Genomic DNA, 20224 nt, shown 5'->3' on the forward strand with positions numbered 1-20224 from the left:
GGTACCTTCAGCCAAGCACTGCCTTTTCAAACCATTTTCACTGCCACCTGGCAGAAATACTGAAAATGTGAAATGTTAGCAGAAGAATTATTGATGCAGTTTTTCATTTTAAAACCTCAAAAATAAATTCCTTCAGCTGATATCCCTTCACAGAAGATTGCAATATAGATCTTGAGCAGACAGAGTCCACAGAAGTAAAAGTGATTGATGCAATTTGTTTGGTGGTCCAAATGAAAGTGACAATAGGAAAGGATGTACATTTTCAGAGACTTAAATACTTTTGAATTTTTTTGCTTGGCTTTGATATGTTTATTTTGGTTTGTTTAATTTTAGAAATGATAAAGGTGAGTCCCATTCCAGTGTGGCTTAAGTTCTGGTGATAAGAAACTATTTGGTACATTAGAAGTGGAGTATATTTATAATAATTTGGAATAAAAATACAATATAAATAAACATCATGTGGAAGAGTACTTCACAGCATGAACAACACAAATGCTGAGAGTATTTTGTTAGAGGTCTTTCAAAAAGTTCAGTATTGGGTAAAAACTCAAAAAAATGGATTCCCTGCCTTCTTAGGTTCTATCATTATTAGGAAATATTACATTGTAATATTGCAGAATTTCTTTGTCCTTTAAGAGTTCTGATGAAATGTTCTCTTTAGTTGCTACCATGACTAACGGTCCTCTACTGGATTTTCTGCCCGGCTTGCTACGATTTTCCAGCCTCACATCTGTCCTTTCTCTTTTACAAAGAACAGTCTATCTAAAACACAAATTTTATTACATCTTTCTTGCATCAACATTTTTGAACAGGTATCCATAGCTTTCAGAGCAAAATTTAAGCTATTTTAGCGCAAATTATCTGTCCCTCTAACACTTTTGAATCTCCATCTTTTTATTCTTAAGGTCATTTACCCTCCACTAACACATCCAGCCCCTTGTGTCTCTGCCTTATGTCTGCTTCTGTCTGTTCCAAGTGACCTGCTTCTCTTCATCCAGTGAACTCTTACTTGTGCTTCAAAACACAACTCAACCATAGCCCTTTCTGGCATCTTCATCTTCCATGTTCATCACCTGGTCTGTTTGCTGCTTTTCCAAGCTTTCTCATCCAATGCCCACTGCTATTTGTATTATTATACAAATCATACTCTTCTATATTTGTGTTTATTTACTTATTTACTTGGGAGTTTCTGCTGATTTTTTATTTGGCTTTCCGTCCTCTGTACCAAACAGAATGTCTCATAATTTGTAGTCAATGCATTTTGAATGAATAAATGAATGAATCCTATGTTTTCAGGAAAGCGGAGAGATTGATGTGGTCATTTGCCAGTCCTTTTGGGGGGTATCTTTTAGCAGCTGGTTAAAATTATAGGATCTAGACTCCAAAAGCATTTTGCAAAATCACTCATCTACTAACAAGTTCTTAAAAGCTTAAAAATTTAAGGAAATCTGTAGTTATAATTAAAGTATAGATGTTCATTTTACTGAAATAGATGGATAGATACAGAGTAGGCATAATATGCTGAAAACTATAAAATATATTTTCATTTTGTAATTTGGTGTTTCATTTGATGATTTCAATCATGTGTATTCTCGGTTATTTCATTTTAAAAATTAATTATATAAGGAAAGGGCTTCATAGCACATATGGAGCTGTAAGATTTTACTAACTAGTTATGTGAGCCAAAGCAATACAAATGAACAAATAAGCTGAATATGTGACTTCTATCATACTGTTAAATGATTTTTACTAAATCTACTTTTTATTTAATGAGATACAAGCTAAGTTACTCAATACTTCTGGCTTAGTTAGTGTCCATATTGGCACTAAACTTGTCTTTCATAGGATTACTAAGAAGTGGGAACTATATTTGATCATTAAATTTTACTTAATATACATTACTTTCTTGGATATTACAGACGATAGAGACCAATCTTAAGTCTTGTTTGGTGTAAATAATCTGGTAGTTTCACCTCTTCCCTGAAAAATGGACATTGCAATGTTTTAAGAGTTGTCCCTGAAGTAATTTTGTAACATTGATTTAATCTATCATTCCTATTAGAAAACATGGAACAAAAATCAATGTATCTGCTGATTCAGTGAAATTGTGTAGAAATAACAAGAAGATTGTAAGAGGCAAGTAATCTCCTGAAAATGCAAGGCAACATAAACCACATTCTCTTCAAATAGATCCATAAATCTGGGTTCTCCATCCCGTTAGACTGAGTCTTCTGTTATCTATAGTTATAGAAGAAAATTTCACTTAGTAGATTTATTCCCGCTCTCCCTGGGGTATGTGTTGAATGTGTCGAGTTGGGAGGCAGTCTAATAGAACACCAAAAAATAAGTCACTACAAATCTCAGTGAATTAAAAAAAAAAATGCGGCTGCTGTTTCTATACTAGCATTCTTGTAAGAATGAGTAATTTGTTATATGTGTGAGGCTACCCTACATTTACTCTGTTCTTGGACCTGCTCTTGTGTACTCCTGAAGGGCTGAAAGAATTTTGGGTAAAGACCTTTATTGAATGTCATTTTTTTGTTCTAATTGTTTAGAGTTCACATTTTAGGATGGTTGCCATGTAGAGCAGGTTTTAAAAATTAACATTGATTTTAAAGTTTTTTTCTTGGTCTTAAGTTTTTCAGCATCAGCAATGATTTAAAGTGTAAACAGATGATGAGAAAAGTCATGGAATAAATACGCTGTTTTTTCTTCAACAGGAGTGGGCTTTGATATGTAGAAGATGTCATTGTGAAAACTTCCAGATATACTGTCTCCTGTCTTTCACTTTCTTCTTTCTTTTTACAGTTAACTCCCAACTTAAACCTGAACTTCCTTAGGATTTTTACCCCCATCATTTTATTCTCTTTTCTAATGGAGCTACTCATGTGTAGGTCTCATTATCTCTGCCTATGTCATTTCCCTCATCTTCCAACCAGACTTCCTACTTTGTTGACTGATGTGCCTCTCTCACAATCCATATCTTATTCCTGAGAGGGTTAAATTTTCCAACGATTTTGCTTTGCATCAAGCACTCCTTAGCGTAGAAAGAGCCTGAAGAAAATCCCCACTTGGGCTTCTCAAAGACTTTCTTAGGCTGCATCCAAATCCATCTTTTTTAGCCAATGATGTTTACAAAACCTGGACCCTTCATTTCTGCCAGATTACACAGTGTACACGAGATGTGTTCTTGCTTCTTGCACCTTGCTCAGTAAACTCCTTGCTTGGAATGTGCTCATTTCACCACTTACCTAAATGCTGCCCTTTCCTTAATGCCCCCATGATGTGCACTTTCTGCAAAAACCCTTTCGTAGTTGCCATAACAGAATGGGATACCTCTGTGCTGTGCTCTGAAAGCACATCAATCATTGAACTTAGCATGGTTTTAGATCATTGTTTTACCTTCCTTTTGCTGTTGTCATCATGTTTTGTGTTTCCCCTTAGGTTGTGAGTTCCTTGAAAGCTGCAAGATAGATACTTTTTATCTCTGTATCTTTAGTGTCCTGTAGGGGAACATAGTAATTGTCTGACTAATGCTTATTTATCTAAATGAAATGAATTAAGTAGAAGCAACTACTTTCATACGTGACATTATATCATTAGTTATATTTGTATTTAATTCCCAGCTCTTCAATCCTTTGATGTCTTCAACACATTAACTCTTCAATTCTAGATTATAAACACTTTGAGGATAGGAATTATATTTTAAGCTTTCTGGTATCTCTGCACATAGAACAACGTCTTACAAATAATATAGGAATGGCCAATATTTGTGAATAGACTAATTTCAGAAGAGATACTTGTATAATGAAGTGATTTTTTTTTTACCTTTATCTATGCAAAACACAAAACCAAATTGGGAAACCATGTTTTTCCTTAAAAACATTAGAACATCATTAAAAATCTATTTTCCTATGCAAATATATGAGCTACAGGATTAATAATATACATTTAGAAAATGTCTACTGATAAATTTACTTTTCTTTTCCTTATATTTTATAGAGTGCTCTTCTCCTTTCCCCATCATGTTTTGGAAAATGCTTCACAAAATTAAAAAAAAAAAATTAAAAACTGTAGCTTCTGTCTGGCACTGAGCCATCCATGTACTGCCAGATTTTCTCTGATATCTTTTTCTTTGTCAATGGTTGATATTTATATACTTTCTTTCCTTTTAAATTATAGCTCCTCCACAGTTTGTGGTTAGGCCAAGAGATCAGATTGTTGCTCAAGGTCGAACAGTGACATTTCCCTGTGAAACTAAAGGAAACCCACAGCCAGCTGTTTTTTGGCAAAAAGAAGGCAGCCAGGTGAGTATGAACTTTGACTGCTCTTCTGAACCCCTCCTATCTCTGGTGCTCCTCACTTTGTCTGGCTTTTCTTGCTATCAATGATGTATTTATTTTATTTCTAAGGAGAGAACAATGTTCAAATATAATGTTCTTTATTGTCTAGTGTGAGTTGTCCAAAATTTTGTCTCTTAAAAAGAATAGGTACAACTCTGTGTAACTAAATTATCTGAAAAAGTCTCATCTGTAGCTACTTAAAATCTCTGAACAGAAAAATAATTTTACTTCTTTGCAGTGAGTGGAATTGTGATTATTAAATGAGTTTGTATATAAAAAGTGCTTAGACTATCCCAGGCACATGTAAAACGGCCAAACAATATTTCCTTTATCAGTCCACCTAGAAACCAGTTTCAATCCCCTTTCATGGATAGATAGTATAAATACCTTTTCTTTACCAGTAACTTAAGGATACTTCCATTTAAGAGTGGGAGAAGTATTTACTTCCATCATCTCTTCTGGGTTCCTTCATAGCGGGGTATATAACACATTATATACCAGAAAGAGCCAACACTTGTCTGCTCTTTGCCATGCCCTGGTTTGTTCACTCATGGCTATCTCTGGGTGGCATGGCCTTTCAGACTCTCTGCTCAAAGTCAATTTAATACACTAATTTTTTTTCACTTACAACTTGGCCCAAACTTGGACAAGCACTTGGCCTCTAGGTTCTCAGGCAATGAATGGCATTTCTAGCTTACACTAGAAACTGTTCTTTGCCTAAGGACTTATCAGTGAGTTCCTAAAGGACCCAGAGATATTTTTGTTGTAGACTTTCCAGAATAATCTTCAAGGAGGCATACAGTTCTCAGAAAGAGATTTCAGCCCCTGTTATTGTTAGTCCAAATTCTGGAAGAATTTCCTGGGGAATGATGAAAACCATGATTAAGAGTCTGAGGAAATCTAAAAACCTTGCCAAAGATGATAGATTTTTAGGCTATGTTAAAAAAAAAAACCTGTTGGTCAGAATTTATGTATGATTATCTGAGTAGGGAAGCATCAGGATGTTTGACTTCATCATCATCTTTAAATGCCACGGACTCCTATACATTCCTGTACTACCCAAAATTAGCAGTTTTAGCAACTCAGTATAAGATAGACAAACTGTTTTTCTCCCTTTCCTCAAGCTCCTTGTTTGATTCACTTCCCTTATGATTTATGGGATGTAAAGGTAGTGATAGAAAGATGAGATGAAGTGCTGTCCATTGCTTTATCCCACATCAGAATGTTCCAGGCCTGAGGTGCCTGGGTAGCTCGGCCGGTTGATGGTCTGGCCCTTGATTTGGGCTCAGTTCATGATCTCACAGTTCATGTGTTCAAGCCCCACGTCAGGTTTCTCACTGACAGAGCTTGCTTAGAATTCTCTTTCTCCCTCTCTCTCCCCCGCCCCAAATAAATAGACTTTAAAAAAAAGAACTATTCCAGGCTTTAATATTCATTTTTTTAACTACTTAGTGACTGAATAGATTTCTACTCACAAAAGTTCTTGATTCTTCACTTAAAATTTGCTTTTTGATGAAAACATCCTGAACTCTAAAGTGAGTATAAAGCAACATGAAAGAGTTATCACACATGTGTGTGCACACGTGCACACACAAACACCTTGAAAAAGGAAAGAATTCAAAAGCCATTTTCCCTCCTTATGAGTGTGCGATCTTTATAGCAGTATTTAACCTCGCTGAAGCTTCTTTTCTTAATCTAAAGTGTGAGAATAATACATTTTACTTTGCATAAGTTATGAGGATTACATGATTAAGTTGGTTTCTACGTGAAACTGCTTTGCACATTATGAAGGTCTGACAAGATGTTAGAAATGAGGAGAATGTGAAGTGCCTCCCCTGTATCCTGGCTGAAGTGGCAAGTTCATACTTCTGCTCAGGCCAGGGATGCCAGGACCTGAACTCCCCCACTGCCCGGACACTACTGCCCCTCACCAAGCCCCAGACTCACACAGTGTTCGAGAAACCTAGGATGGGTGAACCCTACAGAGCCGTGGTAGCTCTACAAGATCCTTTCTCTTTCCTGTAGCTCCCTCCCTTCACCCACCCTGGGGGGCTATGGGGTCCATAAAAGTTACTCCTTTAAGCCACTGATAGCAAACATAGTGATATGAATATGTTATTTATTTATCAATTTTATAAATATAATGATGTAGAGAAACTTGATTGTTGCAAATTTATACTTTAAATCCATGTATTGAGTCAAATCCCATTATTATATATGTTGTTATTATATAGATACAGCTATACCATGTGTAAATATCATGCCCTAAAATAGCTCTAGGTTGATACAAGATATTGCATCATAATGTTTTGGTCAAAACAGAACATGTTTTGGTCCTGTGGCCCAATAAACATGATATTTAAATATGCTACATTCTGCTTTAATGTTTTTTAAAGTAATCAAATAGCATTAAGGTACTTCTTTTTCTGTTATTTGACAAAGTGGCATGTAATCCCAGAGACATTAATCTCTGGAAAAAAATTCCAGTTAGATAATTTGATTTGACTATGTTCATAGGTCTGGTTTTCTTATCTTCATCTATCTCCCTTGCATCAGAGAGAGAAAGAGAGAGAGAGAGAGACTGTAAATGAGAATAAAAGTGAATTGCTTGAGCAAATTGTAAAGTTTTAAATTATGAATTGGAATATTAGGAAAAATAAATCGGTCTTACTGTCTCCAGTATCCAATTTTTACAGTGATCTATGACTCTCCATCAGTGGAGAGAGTTAAGAGCCTGGACTTAATGGTCCATATTCCTCAATATGTGCTGATAATGCCTATTAGCACTAATAGGATACCCAGCCACTTCAGGGCAAGAGGAGTTCTGTAGAATTCCTGGGTTTTGCTTGCAATCCATTTTCTTGTGCCTATGTCACACAAGCAGCGAATAAAGATGATGGGTTAACCTCAATCATATGCCATTTTCCATGTCAACGAATCATTTAGAAGGTGGACTGATATTACGTTGTAGAGGAAGAGATCCCAGAGAGAATTAAGCCTATCTGATGTATTAGTACTATGTAAATTAGTATTCTAATGGCTAATTGCAGGAAAGTGCATACTTTGAGTTATTGTATCATTTGCAAGTAGCTTTAAAATTTAGACCCTTCTTTTTTAGGTGGTTTATTTCAGTAATATATTTGGATTCCACAAGAGAATTAGCTTGTTCTCAAATTGTTTCATATGCATGAAAATGTCGAGCCTTATATAGTAATACAAGTTTTATAGGAGGGCAATAGCATTTTGAAATTATATTCCTGACATGCTTGCAAACATCAGTTCTTTTAGAAAGGGCTTAATAACATGGTAATGTTTATGTAAAGTGGGCTTATAGTGTCACACTCAAATCTAATAAAGTGGACATCCATCATGTTGCAATAAAGAGAAGAGCTTCTAATTAAAGTAGGACATCATTCGTAGGATTAAAGTCATTTAGCGTAATTGAAAAGTGTTAATACCCTATTTTATCCTCTTCCATTGGTATTACTTCAAGGGTAAAAACATTTTAAGGTGAAAATGTGTCTTAGGCCTTTAATTGAATGTTATTACCTCCTGATTGTAACGTATTGAAACTGTTTAATTACAAACCTGGAAAATTAATTACTATGTCGAGAAACAGATCCCAGAGGGTTATAATGTGCTTTTTTGTAAGTAAATACAACATAAAAATTGATATGTTCTTATTTATAATCCAACCTGGAAACATATCTCAATATGATTTGTTATACCCAAATGTTTTACCTAATTGAACAACAGTAAAGCAACATGGGTCATCCAAGTTAACATTACTGTTCTCATATAGGGACTTTCAAAGTTTTATGATTCAGCTGCTTGTGTTTAATGTGAGATGTATAATAAAATAATTTTTCATAAAAAGTCCATATTATGAAATTCTTTAAGGGCACATGCACACTTCAGAAGCATTATGCATCTCCTTTTTATTTTCAATGATTTGCTTAATCTTGCATATATGGTATTGTTTAAACCTACCTCCTTTCAAAGCTGTTACTTGGGCACCTGGGTGGCTCAGTCAGTTAAGCGTCCGACTCTTGATTTTGGCTTAGGTCATGATCTCACATTTGGTGGGATCGAGCCCCACATCATGCCCTGTGCTAAGAGTGCAGAGCCTGCTTGGGATTCTCTTTCTCCCTTTCTCTTTACCCCACCCCCTCTCTCAAAATAAATAAACATTTAAAAAAAACCTGTTACAATCTGCAGAAATCTTATAGCAGGAGAAGATTTGGCTGTCTCTCTCTGTCAGTCTCGGCCACACCCTTTTGAATATCTTTATGAGAAATTCAGATAATTACATCAAGTATTCAAAATGAGAAGTGGAAATTGATTTTGCATTCCTTAGTAATATGCAGTTCATAATTCACATGCATAGTTAAGTTACATTCCACATTATCACAATGTCTGATGAGAGTCATTATTATGCCCATTTTACAGATGAGTAAATCATGTTTCAAAGATATTGAGTAACTAGCAGTAAGTCAGGGAGAGAGTAAATGGTTAAGATAAAGATCGAGGTATTTTAAAGGATTATTCCTTCAGAATAGAGCATGTTGACTTCTTAGAGCACATTATTTTTGCATGATTTGGAAAAAGTTCCCAGTGAAACACTATGTGGCATTTAGTCATTTCAACACCATATTTTTATAATAACTTTATTTTCTTTTCCCAACAATATTCCAGTAATCATAATAGCCATTGTTAATGTAATTGTCCTTCTGAATGGGAAAAGATATTGATGAGATTGTGTTTCTTCCACAGAACTTGCTTTTCCCAAACCAACCCCAGCAACCCAACAGTAGATGCTCTGTTTCGCCAACTGGAGACCTCACAATAACCAACATTCAACGATCAGACGCGGGTTATTATATCTGCCAGGCCCTAACTGTGGCTGGAAGCATTTTAGCAAAAGCTCAACTGGAAGTTACTGATGGTGCGATATTGTTGTTTGATTTGTCTTAGGAAAATAGTACCTTTTATTTCAAGTTCCATTTTAACCAAGTGAAATTTTTGGGTTGCTAACTATGTAAATGAATGCTTATCTTCTAAGTTTAACTCTAGGTAAAATAACATTTTTAACAGTTTCTAGTTCTCCTTGATTTAATACCATTTGCTTTCCCAAAGAAGAATATCAAAGATTATCTATTTTATTCTTAAAAATAGAATGATGCCTTATTTTAAATAAATGACATCATACTTCGTGTGTATAATGTCATCTGTATATGTTTTTAGTCTTATGCTGACATGATTGCTTCTGATGGATATTAATAATTTTATTTCATGAAAGAGGAAGAGATATCATGTTTAATATTATCAATGGAAACAGATGAATTTTCAGTTAGCTAATCACATTATGATATCCTATGACTTTTTAATTATTCATTCACTAAGGTAAATTAATTAAATACCTTCCAAACTACTGATGGATCCTAAAATTGTTATTTTTTATTTGTACATATGTACTATAAATCTTAACTGAAACGGCTACATTTATAGTAATAGTTGAAAAAAATATAGCGATTTTCATAATCTGTCTTTTCTCCCCTGATTGCTTATTTGTCACAATTGATAGGTAGGCAGGTTTAGATACTTCCTGACCCTGAGTATGAATTTAAGCCCTGTTCTGTGATGACTAAAACAAAAATTCTCTCTTATTCTCCTATATTCTGAGGTTTGTGAGGTTTTTATTTTCCCTTGATGCTGACTTCTGAGATTCAAGAATTTTGGTTTGTGACCTCTTTGATTTTCTTCCTTCTCTGATCATGAAATTTGATTCACTTTTATAAATCAAACTTACATGTATATTATGTGGTAATTTAAAATTAATAGAAAGGAAATATTTTTTTTAATATCTGTCCATGATATTGCCTGATTCAGCACCTATTAGGAATAGGAATAGGAATGAATGGAACAGACAAACATTGGCTGAGGGAACATTCAGTCATTAATAGCTGTACCTGCTGATGTTGCAGAGACCTGTCATGAAACTGAAAGAAGTCAGGTTCAAGAGTAACAATGCTAAGAAATTCTTCCTTTATATGGGCAAGAGTTTTGATCCTTAATACCTATGTATTTTTTAAAAGAAATAAAAGATAATTATTCATCCTTTTAAAGTCCATATATTTTCTACCATTAACAAAAATATCCAGGTACATATACTGGGAAAACAAGATATTCTGGCCATAGCCTAAGTTGTTTTATATATATATGATATATATATCATATATACTGTATATGTGTTATATATCATATAATATGATATATATGTGATATATATCATATATACGATATATATGATATATATATAATGATATATATATGATATATATAAAAGATATTCCAAACATAATCCTGAAGACCTCCACTTTAATCTAGCTGCTTATATTATTTTACAAAGGACAGACTTTAAAACATTTCTAAATAAAGAAATTGTTATATAAAAGACAAACCATATTTTAGAAAGCAAAATTGATGAATTAGAAGAGCCGATTGATAGGACAGATATTCCGAATCATGTCCGATGCAATGAAAAGGAAAACTTTTATTTTCCTGGTGTTGGTTGATGACGTAATCTCATGGAACAGTAGTTATTCTAGCTTTGTTTCTGAGGTTCAAAGTAAAAGAGTGATAAATAAGTTTAAACCTGATGACTGAAATGATTGTGAACATTTTGTTACAACTGGCATGAATATTAATTCCTACATTGATTTTTACTTAAGTAAGCAATCACAAAGTAAAGATCCTTTTGCAAAAACATTGAATGAAGGTTATAGAGTTATTGATTTTGACAGTAAAAAACTCTAACTTCAAGACATAAACACATACACACACACAGACACTATTATTATAAATAACTGTTTCTTAATATTAACTTGCCACATTGGCTGATGACTTTGCTTCTATTCATAGTTTTGAATTTTTCAGATTGGTTAACAATTTAATGGTACATGAGCTATCATTTTCATTTGGAACATTTTTTGGAGGGTGTGACCCAGGGCAATTTAGAGCCAATTGAAATTCCAGTGTAGAATAAAAACGTATGTTGTGTTCAGAGAAACAAGCAAAACATCCATAGAGATGTTTCTGTTGCTACATTTTTGCACTTAAACTCCTTTCTGGGAAGTATTTTTAACTCAAGTGTTCATATAAGATGAGATTGCTAATGGTGATGAAATGCTCTGTTGAGTGATAATTTTACTGATTATAGATTGAATGAAGATGCTTCAATATACTTGAATTTCAAAATATCCTTTTAGAAGACCTTCTCATTAATTCATTGGCACTGTTCATTTCTTCTTTTCTTTTGCTCTGTATCTCAGAGAATGAGAAAATTGTAATGAGAATTCTGAGTAGAGTCAATAGAATCTAAAGGGACTGGAAAGAAGAAATGTATTTATATATTATATTGACAATAAATGTCACACCATGATCTTATATGAATGGTTTATTGAGGATTTATAATGCATAGTTAGAGAAAACCATGGAGTTGTTCACAGATCACTGGAAACCCTAAATGTTCATTTAACCTTTGACCTCAGTGTCATGGAAACCTGTGGTCATCTCTCACACATAACATCTTTGAAACTGAAAATTCCTTCTGGCCAGGAGATTTTCAATTACTTTATTGATCAAATTCATTAAAAAGACTTTGAGCTACTCATTTGAGCAATAAAAAAGAAAGAAACTAATTAGATGTCCTTGGCTGTATCTAATGATTTCAGGGATATAAAAATAAAAACAGGTCATAAGAAATTACCTGAATTCTGTAGAGATATTTAAATTGAAACAAAGGAGTAGGAATATTTAAAATTGAATAAATAGATTCTACCCTGGTAATGCAGACCCATTTTTCTCATTAAATTTAGAAATCATTTATAATATTTTGTGAATTGGCCTTCTATTTATGACCCATAAAGAAAGTAATTTCCATGAATATTCAGTTTGAATATCAGTTTGTGCAGTTACTGCTAGATGAGTCAGTATTGGTGTATATCGTGTTTTCACACTATCTGAAGATTATTTTATTTATTTTTAAAATGAAGAATTTGATCAAGAAAATCAGGAAATAACTGGTTCTAATTTTTCTTTACAAATAATATACAAACAAAATTTTATTGTTTTCTTAGGTTTTTATAAGGTTGTTACATATATATATTTATGTATATATATGTGTACATTTACAAATATATATTTATTTACATACACACACACACACACACACACAGACCTAAGCACACATTGTAATATATATTTTGAGGTAGTAGTGTTAGTGTGATTGAAAATCCACTGTATCTTGACATGCAGTGGATCTATTTCATAACTTCTATTTTAAATCAAAATTTGTTGGCTTTCTCGTGGTAGGCTATAAAAGTGCTGGTTAATTTAATGTTTTTCCCCCAAACCATGAATTATAATAGTAAATATGATGCATATGGATTGGGAAATAGCTAATCATATAAACTATTGTTCATGAAAGCTGTGGACTAAGAATATTAGAGTATTAATGAGCAAAATGATATTTTGATTATGTATATTTAACACAAGATTACTTTCTTCAAAGCCACTTTCTCCTCATAGTTGCTTAGCAATCATTAAATCATTAAAATCCACCATTCTTTTTTTTTCCTTTCTGTGGAAGTTTGTGTTTATATATGATATAAAGATTTTTGGTAATTATATCATAAATGTAATAGAAACATACATAAATATTTTGGGTAGCTAACCAAACTCTATGCTGAATACAGAACTTTCTCTTAAGAAAGCCTCACTTGGACATGGATGGACATGTCAGCTTTATTATGTAGTGTTCTAATGAGTTCTGGATAAAAGTTTGCATCCAATTGTGTCCCTATTTGTATCACCCATTTAAATCATACTATACATTCTGATATACTTCCTAAATCATTATGAAATACTTCCAAAGGCACTGCAAATACTGCTACAAAATATTTTTTAAAAAACACTGAACTAGTTGGGGCGCCTGGGTGGCGCAGTCGGTTAAGCGTCCGACTTCAGCCAGGTCACGATCTCGCGGTCCGTGAGTTCGAGCCCCGCGTCAGGCTCGATGGCTCGGAGCCTGGAGCCTGTTTCCGATTCTGTGTCTCCCTCTCTCTCTGCCCCTCCCCTGTTCATGCTCTGTCTCTCTCTGTCCCAAAAATAAATAAAAAACGTTGAAAAAAAAAAAAACACTGAACTAGAAGTTTATGATATTGTATAAATTTTACCCAGATGAACATAGAAATTGATATATAGGTAAACACTTATTTGAAATGAAAACGCTATTTTTTCATACCGCAAATATAGTACAAACAGATTTCTTTGCTTAATTCTAAGGAATAGTAAAATCATGTCATCCGAATTGGATTACTATACTCTAACTCCCAGTGTCATAGTCTTGGAAATAAAGTGTTTATACCTAGTAACTTACATCAACCAAAATATCATAATCTATGTGAATACAGCAAGGTGCTTTGAAGGGAGATATTATGTATTATGCATATATTTATAATAAAAGCAAAAGTAAAAATTGTTTATACCCATATGACACTCCACAGACTTTCTTAAATATGCCTATAAGAGACAAAATGGACATTTTATGAATAACTGCCATGAGCTCTCTATATTTTAATTTTAATTTCAATATGATTAAGACTTTCAACAATACTAAAATGTCAGAATTTATTTCGTTGTCATCTACTGTCGGTAATTCAGAGTTAGTTACAAATAATAGTATGTCCTCAGTAAATATAACGTATGTATAGTATATATAGACAATAAATACATAATGGATAAAGAATATGCTGAATAAATTATAATATGTGTGTAATTCACATCTAATCGTATAATATAACTTCTTAGAAGTTAAAATATCCTGAAAATATTCGTATCCTTTAGTTTTGACAGATAGACCTCCACCCATAATTCTACAAGGCCCGGCCAACCAAACACTAGCAGTAGATGGCACAGCGTTGCTGAAATGTAAAGCAACTGGTGACCCTCTTCCTGTAATTAGCTGGTTAAAGGAGGGATTTACTTTCCTGGGTAGAGATCCAAGAGCAACTATACAAGAACAAGGAACATTGCAGATTAAGAATTTACGGGTAAGTAATGTTTGACTTGTATTTGGATCTTCATTTCCGCATAAGCATCACCCTAGGGAAAAATTGCTTTGTGAACTTAAAATCTCACAGACTAGTACAGTTGCTCTACCTTTTGTGGTAGGCCATGTTATATCTTATTTTACAAATGATGAATTGAAATTAGAAGGAAAGTCCTTATGTTGGTGATAAGTTCATAACAGACCTAGAAACTTTCTATTCTTTCATCCCAGCTCACACTTACCCAAATGATAAAGCTAAAAATCATAAACACATGAAGTTAATGATAGTAATAGGATATTTATAATTGGAAAGTGTCAAATGCTTCTGATTTACTCTCTTGAGTAAAGGAAGCTTTCAAGGAATTGTGGATAAGTTGGCTTGGCCAAACTATTATGTGGAAAAAACTAGAGGTAAGATTGAGTACATAAAAGGCAGCTTTGGCTAGTGGGTGGAAAATCTTACATTTTTGGTTAAGTTGCTCTGGAGTACAGATTTAAACCTGTGGGCAAGGACAAGTCATTGTTGTTCTTTTAACAGAAGATGATGTGCTAGAGAATGACCATTCCTGCCAACTTAACATATTAAACGTACTTCAGAAGCAACTCAAATGCCTATTTCTGAATATCGTATTAGCTGTCTACTGCTATTTAACAATATTAGCAAACATTTAAAGGCTTAAAGGAACATAGAGTTACTCTCATAGTTTCTGTGGGGTTAGGAGTCTGGGCATGACTTAACCGGGTCTTCTACTTCCAGGTGTCACAAAGTTACAATCGGGTATCAGGGTTGTGGTCTCATCTGAAGATTGACTGGGGATAGGGTTGACTCTGAGCAACATGATTGTTGACAGCATTTAGTTTCTTATGGCTACCATACTGATTACCTCAGCTTCTTATTTGCTGTTTACTGAAGGCTGCCTTTAGTTCCTTGCCGTACTGATATTCCCATTATGACTACTTGCTTCCTGAAACTCAAGAAAGTACAGAGCCTTCTAGCAAGACAGGCATTATAATATTATGTAACATAAGATGTGACATCTTATGCATCACAAATATGACATCCTATCACCCTTGCTGTATTCTTTTGTCCAGAAGCAAGTCAACAGTTCCCCCACACATTCATGGTGAGGACTTGATTATACAAGATGTGAATACCAGTTGGATGTTATCATGGGGACCACCCACCTTCTACAAGTATATTCACTTCATTCAACAAAATGTAGACAGCCTCCCCTCCATGTGGCAATCACTACACTAAAATAGAAGAACATGCTAGAATAATCAAAAGATTGTGAATGAGAACCAGAAATAAGATATAATAGTGCATGAACAAAAATTAATTAAAAATTATTTGGTGGATGAACAATTAGTAGGATCTGGTATCTAAGTAGAACCAAGAGGGGTGCCTGGGTGGCTCAGTTGGTCAAGTGGCCAACCTTGGCTCAGGTCATGATCTCGCGGTCCATGAGTTCAAGCCCTGTGCTCGGAGCCTGGAGCTTGCTTCTGTTTCTGTGTCTCTCTCGCTCTCTGCCCCTCCCCATTCACGCTCTGTCTCTCTCTGCCTTTCAAAAATGAATAAATGTTAAACAAACAAAAAATGTTTAAGTATAACCAAGATAAAAAAAAGTGGGAAAAACAATGCTGAATTTTAGCATCCAGAAACTAGGAGAAGAAGATAAAATATTTTTTGTAACATGTATTTTTAAACAATTACAACATGGATTATTATCTTAAAATACAGATACATTTACAATCACTTCTTATTTATCAGTGTATCACACAGACATATACAAAAAAGGAAGAACTCTTTTTGCAGTATGTACATACACAAACACACAAACTTTTGTTAATTTGTGTATTTGTTAATAACATTAATATATAGTTATTTTTCATTTTAAGACATAAGCATTAATTATCACTTTAACTAGAAAAATACTGTCAAATTAACTTAAAAGAAAAGTAAATTAGTACAGATTTTAGCCTTTTTATTGATAGTAAATTAATTGTTAACCTTCTTTGAACAAATGGGAGTTATTAAAAAATTAATGCCAACTCTCCTTGAGTAAACACTTTAACCTCTCTCTTTGGGCTAAAGTCAGTCTTGGGCCATGGAGGTTAATGCATTTTCACTGTACTGCTGAATTAAAGGGTGTGCTTGAATAGTCAAGATCCCCAGTAGTGTTTGAAAGAAGCAATTAAAGGTAGGTGCTTGATGATGTCAAACAAACTTTGAGCCCTGTGACAGGCTTCTGAGCAGTCTCTCTGGGATGCAAACTCCTGGAGGCTTGTCGACAGCCAACCACACGAGGAGAAAAGCAGGTGATAGAGTGTGCCAGCACATTAATTTTTTTAAAGCACTTGGTTAAAGATAAAGAGAGAAGGATAGAAGAGATATGAAGTACCTGAAAAGAAAATATTTAAAGTTAAAGGAATAAAAATGAATGTAGTGGCGATGATGGTAATGCAGGAGTGAGTTTTTAGCAATGATATTTCAGCTTCAGATATTGCTTTTGATAAACTCCAGTATGAAAATGTTGTTCTTTTTCTGTAAAATGACTGTCTTTAAAGGGAGCTAAAAATGTGCTTTACAGTACTTCATTCGTACAGTCAAGAGAGGGTTTCTGTAGGTCATATTCCTTTGTGTCTCACCGTTTCTTTCTTTCTTTCTTTCTTTCTTTCTTTCTTTCTTTCTTTTTCTTTCTTTCTTCTTTCTGGTACTTAATGCAAGGGGGGAAAAATAACGTGATGAACACTGTATTCTCATAGTCCAGCTAATTGGTAACTGAATCTGTGTCTTTCGAGAAGTAGAATATTCCCATACTCATTAAAACCTACCTACCACAGCTAATGTCAGACCGTGTCTCTACACAATGACAAGGAGATGTAGTTAAGAAGCATTACCTACATACACTTATTTTAGCATTTGCACATAATAACAAGTGCTACATTTTAGTTCAACAGCTATAATAAAATGCAAATTCTTTACTCTTTCACAGACCATATTCAAATGAACATCACATTAAAATCCAACCTTGGCTCATTATATTTAGTTTGTGAGTGATGCTTCTTAAATGGAGAGATTTCTAATGACTATAATGCATGCACAGCCACATTTGAAAGAATGGCTCTTTCTACAGTGGCTATCCCCCATCATCCTGCTGTATAATAGAAGACAATTGTATGAAGATAACATGGCAAAGAATGATGTGCCGTTCGAATGATGAGCACTTTGAAACTCAAGTTACAATACATAATGACATTTAAAATCAATTAAAACAGTGGCACAGCAGTAACATCCATGCACTAATAATTTACCTGAGATTTAGTTGTGGAAGGTTGAGTCACCAATACACTTACATTTTGAACCCAGCAGGTATATTCCATGAACTCTCAGATTTCATCAACAATTAGACTCATCCTTATCACAGAATTTTAATCTTATGTCAGACGACCTGCCTCATTCAGTTTGGTGATCAAACTGATTGTATTATCAACTACTTTAAAAATCTTTTGCCACTCTTCAAATGAATAACAAAAACAGTTTAAGTGACCGATGAAATGACAATTTTTAAGTACGCTTCAAAGAGTTATGAATGAGTTATTTGCATGGTCCCTTTCAGCTCTAAAGTGCAATGATTCCATAGACATGGTTTGTTTGGTTTTTAATGATACAACTTTATTTCATTCTCTGTCACACTACTACAACTTAAATATAAGTGAATACTAATTTATTTATGGGGAGAGATTTAGTTGCTTAGGTTTTGTGTGTGTGTGTGTGTGTGTGTGTGTGTTTTCCTTCTTCACTTTCTCCATGTCTTAAAAAAAAGAAGACCAGCCCCGTGTTATTTCAGTGCTTATTTACTCCTGAGTACATTTTCTCCATTGAAACATAATGTATTGGAGATAGAGAGGACAGCTTTGCATTTCTCATCTCTGAATATTTATAAGATTCTGAAAAGTTCTGTCCTGAGTTGCCTGCATGTAACTCTCACACAGCGAAGCCGCATTATAAATTGGAGTTATACAAAGATAAGGGCATTACCACAGAGGCAAGAGGGTCAAAGAGAGTTTACCAGACAAATAACATTTAATTGTAGAAGTATAATAAAAAATCATTGAATTCCTTTTATGAATAAAATAATATATTATATGAGTTTATTTTAATATTTTATGTGTACCTGTGATTCATTCTAATGAATAATTTTGACAGCTAAATGACATACCACATTTTAAGAAATTAAATGTTACCTTGTTGAGATTGACGAAATACAAATTAATTGAAAGAGTTGAATTCTCTCCCTCCCTTGCACACTAGATTTCTGATACTGGTACTTATACTTGTGTGGCTACAAGTTCAAGTGGGGAGACTTCCTGGAGTGCTGTGCTGGATGTGACTGGTGAGTCCTTGGGAATTACCTTAACAGAAGAAAACTCGAGTCCATTTTAGTGATTAGCTCATTACCAAATAACAGTTGAAGATTCAGATTCAGATTTTAAATTCATTGAATGTAAAAACTAAGTCGTATGCCACTTTTCAATTCCTCCACAAAACATTGCATATATGCAATCTGATATAGTTAAGGGGAGAGATTTTCTTGCTTTTTGTCCTTGATAAGTGTATTTATTATCTCTCTCTGAAGAATAAGCAATTCTAGAGCTTATGTGAAAGTATTTGGTAACATGTAGGAAAAGCAAATATTCATTTATATACTTTTGATTCATGAAAATGAACTGCTCATTGTCTAGGTCAATTTCTTTAACAGACTGTTTTTCCTGTTTTTAAGTATTATGTCAGTATATGCAATCAGGAATGAAGCATTTTCTGTTTGTCCTCTATAGACTCTGGAGCAACAATCAGTAAAAATTATGATTTAAGTGACCTGCCAGGGCCACCATCCAAACCACAGGTCACTGATGTTACTAAGAACAGTGTCACCTTGTCCTGGCAACCAGGTACCCCTGGAGCCTTTCCAGCAAGTGCATATATCATTGAGGCTTTCAGGTATGGGACACTTCCTTTTCTTTTCTCCATGGGTTTTTGCTTTAGCTCCTATATCCTAAAATCTCATGTGAGCTATCCTGCTGTTTTATCTTAAGAACATGTTTAACAGTGCATTTTCAGTACTTATCTTTTATATCTGATTTTATTCAAGGATATACTCTAGTTTTTTGTTGTTGTTGTTATTCTTTCATTTATAAGTTGATTATAGGATTAAATTATGCATTACCCATGCCTAAGCCTATGGGGATCTAGCTCATGACATAATCATATAGATCCCTTCTTTACCCTGACCATTGTAAAGATTTAAGATGAGATTATTGTCATTAGAACTAGGCAGAAAGTAATTCAATTGGGCACAGACATTTTTAAGTTCTGCAATATTTATTGAGGCATGAAACCCTGGAAACTTGCTTCCTAATAATTAAAGCAGAACTTAAAGTTATTCCATTGTTTTTATGCTTTATATTTTAATACATTAATTGGATATGCCTTTAAAATGAAAAACTACAGCTACGGAATTGATTCCATGTACTTCTGGTTGCTAAAACAAAGATATGCCCAATTGCTATTTGAAAAAAAAAATTTCATCAACGTAAGGATATAGACTATAAATTAGCAAATGTCATGATACAATCACCATGAAAATTTAATAAAATATTTATACAAATGAGAAAATGAAGTTTGCATTGTTTCAATGTGCTTTGATTTGCCTTTATAAAGATAGTGATAGCCACTGTCATTTTCAAGCATTAGGACAAATCATTACTT

The 20224-nt window shown here is 33.9% G+C and overlaps 1 protein-coding gene across 1 annotated transcript in view; it reads left to right on the forward strand.

The window, feature by feature from the left end:
* The window catches only part of ROBO2 (roundabout guidance receptor 2), a 599260-nt gene that overhangs the window by 481834 nt on the left and 97202 nt on the right, over positions 1–20224 (forward strand). Inside the window, exons 10-14 of the mRNA XM_042954335.1 lie at positions 4183–4307; positions 9117–9288; positions 14250–14455; positions 18770–18851; positions 19294–19456. Coding sequence (XP_042810269.1) covers positions 4183–4307; positions 9117–9288; positions 14250–14455; positions 18770–18851; positions 19294–19456 — 748 coding nt within the window. The remainder of the gene's footprint in view (positions 1–4182; positions 4308–9116; positions 9289–14249; positions 14456–18769; positions 18852–19293; positions 19457–20224) is intronic.

Source organism: Panthera leo, chromosome C2, assembly GCF_018350215.1.
Source record: "Panthera leo isolate Ple1 chromosome C2, P.leo_Ple1_pat1.1, whole genome shotgun sequence".
NCBI lineage: Eukaryota > Metazoa > Chordata > Mammalia > Carnivora > Felidae > Panthera > Panthera leo.